At 41.4% G+C, this 6,000-nt stretch overlaps 1 protein-coding gene across 1 annotated transcript in view; it reads right to left on the bottom strand.

Moving 5' to 3' along the window:
- Positions 1-4,633, bottom strand: part of LOC109905004 (storkhead-box protein 2) — a 102,894-nt gene extending 98,261 nt beyond the window's left edge. The window contains exon 1 of the mRNA XM_031789819.1: positions 3,738-4,633. Within this exon, the coding sequence (XP_031645679.1) occupies positions 3,738-4,065 (328 nt within the window). The 5' untranslated portion in view covers positions 4,066-4,633. The remainder of the gene's footprint in view (positions 1-3,737) is intronic.
- Between the last annotated feature and the right edge of the window lie 1,367 nt (positions 4,634-6,000).

The following is a 6,000-nucleotide window of genomic DNA, read 5'->3' on the forward strand; positions in this document are numbered from 1 at the left end:
TACCTGCCCTCCAGGACACCTACACCACCCGATGCTACAGGAAGGCCATAAAGATCATCAAGGACATCAACCACCCGAGCCACTGCCTGTTCACCCCGCTGTCATCCAGAAGGCGAGGTCAGTACAGGTGCATCAAAGCTGGGACCGAGAGACTGAAAAACAGCTTCTATCTCAAGGCCATCAGACTGTTAAACAGCCACCACTAACATTGAGTAGCTGCTGCCAACACACTGTCAATGACACTGACTCAACTCCAGCCACTTTAATAATGGGAATTGATGGGAAATTATGTAAATATATCACTAGCCACTTTAAACAATGCTACCTTATATAATGTTACTTACCCTACATTATTCATCTCATATGCATACGTATATACTGTACTCTATATCATCGACTGCATCCTTATGTAATACATGTATCACTAGCCACTTTAACTATGCCACTTTGTTTACATACTCATCTCATATGTTATACTGTACTCGATTTCATCTACTGTATCTTGCCTATGCTGCTTTGTACCATCACTCATTCATATATCCTTATGTACATATTCCTTATCCCCTTACACTGTGTATAAGACAGTAGTTTTTTGGGAATTGTTAGTTAGATTACTTGTTCGTTATTACTGCATTGTCGGAACTAGAAGCACAAGCATTTCGCTACACTCGCATTAACATCTGCTAACCATGTGTATGTGACAAATAAAATTTGATTTGATTTGAAATAAGTATTTGGTCAATAACAAAAGTTTATCTCAATATCTCAAACGGTTTCTGTCTTCAAAGTTTTCACACACTGTTGCTGGTATTTTGGCCCATTCCTCCATGCAGATCTCCTCTAGAGCAGTGATGTTTTTGGGCTATTGCTGGGTAACACGGACTTTCAATACTCCCCCCAAAGATTTTCTATGGGGTTGAGATCTGGAGACTCCAGGACCTTGAAATGCTTCTTACGAAGCCACTCCTTCGTTGCCCGGGTGGTGTGTTTGGGATCATTGTCATGCTGAAAGACCCAGCCACGTTTCATCTTCAATGCCCTTGCTGATGGAAGGAGGTTTTCACTCAAAATCTCACGATACATGGCCCCATTCATTCTTTCCTTTACACGGATCAGTCGTCCTGGTCCCTTTGCAGGAAAAACAGCCCCAAAGCATGTTGCTTCCACCCCCATGCTTCACAGTAGATATGGTGTTCTTTGGATGCAACTCAGCATTCTTTGTCCTCCAAACACGACGAGTTGAGTTTTTACCAAAAAGTACTATTTTGGGTTCATCTGACCATATGACATTCTCCCAATCTTCTTCTGGATCATCCAAATGCTCTCTAGCAAACTTCAGACGGGCCTTGACATGTACTGGCTTAAGCAGGGGGACACGTATGGCACTGCAGGCTTTGAGTCCCTGGCGGCGTAGTGTGTTACTGATGGTAGGCTTTGTTACTTTGGTCCCAGCTCTTTGCAGGTCATTCACTAGGTCCCCCTGTGTGGTTCTGGGATTTTTGCTCACCGTTCTTGTGATCATTTTGACCCCACGGGGTGAGATCTTGCATGGATCCCCAGATCGAGGGAGATTTTCAGTGGTCTTGTATGTCTTCCATTTCCTAATAATTGCTCCCACAGTTGATTTCTTCAAACCAAGCTGCTTACCTATTGCAGATTCAGTCATCCCAGCCTGGTGCATGTCTACAATTTTGTTTCTGGTGTCCTTTGACAGCTCTTTGGTCTTGGCCATAGTGGAGTTTGGAATGTGACTGTTTGAGGTTGTGGACAGGTGTCTTTTATACTGATAACAAGTTCAAACAGGTGCCATTAATACAGGTAACGAGTAGAAGACAGGGGAGCCTCTTAAAGAAGAAGTTACAGTTCTGTGAGAGACAGAAATCTTGCTTGTTTGTAGGTCACCAAATACTTATTTTCCACCATAATTTGCAAATAAATTCATTAAAAATCCTACAATGTGATTTTTTTCCCCCTCATTTTGGCTGTCATAGTTTAAGTGTACCTATGATGAAAATTACAGGACTCTCATCTTTTTAAGTGGGAGAACTTGCACAATTGGTGGCTGACTAAATACTTTTTTGCCCCACTGTATTTAAATGTTATATATATATATATATATATATATTTTTTTTTTCTTTCTAATACATTTGCAAAAATGTCTGAATACCTATTCTTGCTTCATCATTATGGGTTATTGTGTGAAATACATTTGAGAATAAAGCTCTAAAGTAACCAAATGTCAAGCGGTCTGAATACTTTCTGAACGCACTGTAATGCAGCCTACATTTCCCACTTCTCATATAGGGCTCTTTTTTCCCATTTTCTTTTCTACCACATAGGCTACGGTTACACCGGATAGTAGGTCTGAAGTGATGTAAACACTACTCTATTGCTACTTTGAAAACATGCCTGTCGGCCTGTCTAGAATAAAGAGATGTGTGTGATGTTTCTGCTCTGATTGGAGAGAATAAAAGGAGCAATGTTTGTAATAAAGCACTCATTCTCTACTGTAGAAAATGCACTAAAATGTAGTCTGGAGAAATACAACATTGGTAATAACAATGTTACAGGCTAAATGTAAAAAATTATATTTCCCATGTATCTACAGCCAACCTACAAAGTGACTTTTGCAGAATGTAGTGCTGAGCCATTAAACTAATTAACCAACATCTGTTCAAACACCTGAACTCATCATGAGAGGCCAGTGGCTCATGGGTCTGTGTACCCACATCCATACCAACCCATCAGAGGCGGTCCTAGCTTTTTGGGTGCCCTAAGTTTTATTTACAATAAGTGTCTCCAAAATGACAACACATATGATTAATTTCTATTGGGCACAAAATAATCTCAAACACAACCAAAGCCAACAGCAAATGCCTCCAACACATTTGTAGAGTCACAAGCTTGATGTAGTTATTGTGTGCTATGAATATGGGACCAATTACATAACTTTTGTCTACTTTAATACACATAAGTGAATTTGTGCTAATACTTTTGGTCCCCTAAAATGGGGGGACTATGTACAAAAAAGTGCTGTAATTTCTAAATGGTTCACGCAATTTGGATACAAATACCATCAAATTAAAGCTGACAGTCTGCGCTTTAAACTCAGTCATTATAGAATTTCAAATCCAAATTGCTGGAGTACAGAGCCAAAACAACAACTAAATTGTCACTGTCCCAATACCTTTGGAGCTTAATGTATATTGGAAATTGATCTGTGGCCTACAGAAGGGGGGCCGCCAGTTGCCCATCCCTGATGTATAGGATGAGTAATTGAGGCCTGGGTGTGTAAACTTACACCACCAGAGTGATTGGCATGCATGATTCTATTCATAAACTGAGACAAGTCGCTCTCCTCCTCCGAGGTGTATTCAATGTCTTTAAACAGCTGACTAAGAGCATATCAAATACGTTGCTATGGTTCCTATGGCAAGACCTCTGTTTAGTTCATGTTTGCTTTTCGGTAGATGTTGAAATAGCCCTTGGCCCGAGAAAGTATATTCCTGCTTAGGCATGTTACATTAATTGTCTAAAAGTGTTGCAAAACGAACATTGAAGATTTTGAATGCAGCCCAAAATGGCCAAACAGTGGTTAACACCACTTCTGATGTGCATGCATTGTATTGATGCTGGTGTGCCGCATAGCATCAACAATAAAAACACAACAACATATACATAAAAGCATATTGCTGATGGCATTGTTTTAAAGTACACAATGCCATCATTTTGCTTACCTAAATATTTGATGTGGAACCCTCGCGGAGGATTGAGAGACCTCCTCATCCATCCCTCTCTGAGAACCTCCAGGTGATCCTCTTTACCCTGGATCAACAGCACGTGCTCGTCAATCCAGCCCAGGAAAAACGTGTCCGATATGGCGTCCGATATTCTTTGATTCCAAACGTGCTGTGTGTTCTCAGCTTTAAAATCCGCAAAAATCTCATAGCCGGTGTGATGGCGCGGCAGTTCGTCGCTCTCAGACACACCAGTCGAATCACCCTTGCCGATCCGAGTCAATACGATGGCCAGGGAGTGCGGCGCTATCTGCAGAAAAGACTCCATTGTCGAGTTGTCCTAAGTCGTGAACGTTAAGTCATGAACAACATCAAACATGACACCATTCCGTTTTATACATAAATCCGAGTAGGGTAGCTAGGCAGACGACTTTGTTCTGTAACGAAGACATAGCACACATTCCACAGTAGGCTGCACAGCTCCTATTTTTTCCTATCCAGCCTCGTCAAGGCAACGTACCTGTCTGATGTTTTATGTCGAACGTACTCCTCCAATTAATCGAAATTACATCCACGTCTCAACCCTGGTTATCCCGGGGCGAATTGTATCGAATTCGACTACAAATTGGTAGCTAATAATTTAATCTAACAGAGAACGGTTACCGAGGATTCGATCTCGTGGGACACCTGTCCCTACTGCACCGCGCTCAAACTCGTGCCATCGCCTATTGTATATTGAAGGTAAACCCCTTCTTACCTTGCGAGCACAGGGAGTCCAATTTCAAGGTACCGGTGATCTTTCTCCAACAGGCAAGGTAAAATCCTTGGAGAAATCCTCAGGCGGGCCTCCAAGGTGTTATTACGCCACCTGCAGGCTGCTGTTCGCAGATAAACTTGAGTAAAGGTTGTTTCTTGTTGCACAGTGCAGCTGGTGCCAGCCAACCAGACAGAAATACCACTGTTCAGGCATAGGGCCTATGAAATAGATTCTGTAGCTGTCCATGAACAAAACCCCTAAACTATTTGAGAAGATGCAAATTAACTACTTTTATATCTCTTCTAGCTCTACTGTCCTAAAGAAATGGTTGGCACCCCATCCGTCCATTTCAATTGTGTTTATTGGAAACTAGTATATTAAACCAGTGCATTGTCACCTATACAACATTATCTAGTAAAGTTAAGTTTGGCTACTCTATGTGTGACTCAAGCACTCAACGCGTGTCCTATGGTTGTTGGGCATATATGAGGGAGGTAATCATATATAACTCACCTTACTTCTCTTGACTTTTGGGGGGTCGAAGTCGGCTTATGAGCAACCCTATTGGTTTGGGTATTACCACATGCTGGTCCCTTTTGGTCCTGCACCTGACCTAGGCCAGCGATCAGTTGTCATGAGCCCGAGGAGCATCAGACAGACATGAGACTGCCCATACAACCGGATTAGACCAAAGTCAGTCCTTACAGTGTAGATAAGTCAGTCCTTACAGTGTAGATAAGTCCTTACAGTCTAGATAAGTAAGTCCTTACAGTGTAGATAAGTCAGTCCTTACAGTGTAGATAAGTCAGTCCTTACAGTGTAGATAAGTAAGTCCTTACAGTCTAGATAAGTAAGTCCTTACAGTGTAGATAAGTCAGTCCTTACAGTGTAGATAAGTCAGTCCTTACAGTGTAGATAAGTAAGTCCTTACAGTGTAGATAAGTCAGTCCTTACAGTGAAGCTAAGTCCTTACAGTCTAGATAAGTCAGTCCTTACAGTGTAGATAAGTCAGTCCTTACAGTGTAGACAAGTCCTTACAGTCTAGATAAGTAAGTCCTTACAGTGTAGATAAGTCAGTCCTTACAGTGTAGATAAGTCCTTACAGTCAAGATAAGTAAGTCCTTACAGTGTAGATAAGTCAGTCCTTACAGTGTAGATAAGTCAGTCCTTACAGTGTAGATAAGTCAGTCCTTACAGTGTAGATAAGTCAGTCCTTACAGTGTAGACAAGTCCTTACAGTCTAGATAAGTAAGTCCTTACAGTGTAGATAAGTCAGTCCTTACAGTGTAGATAAGTCCTTACAGTCAAGATAAGTAAGTCCTTACAGTGTAGGTGAGTGAATTCAGTGAAGAGAAAACAGTGAAGCAAAAGCCCAAACTTTCTCTACAGTACAAATATGACAGATTTATTACAGTCTAGAAGGTTTAACAGATGATATCTGTCACTTGTATGGTGTTATTACCCCTGAAATGTAAAGCGTGAGTGGGTGAAATGTCTGTCCATGCC

Source organism: Oncorhynchus kisutch, linkage group LG15, assembly GCF_002021735.2.
Source record: "Oncorhynchus kisutch isolate 150728-3 linkage group LG15, Okis_V2, whole genome shotgun sequence".
Classification (NCBI taxonomy): domain Eukaryota; kingdom Metazoa; phylum Chordata; class Actinopteri; order Salmoniformes; family Salmonidae; genus Oncorhynchus; species Oncorhynchus kisutch.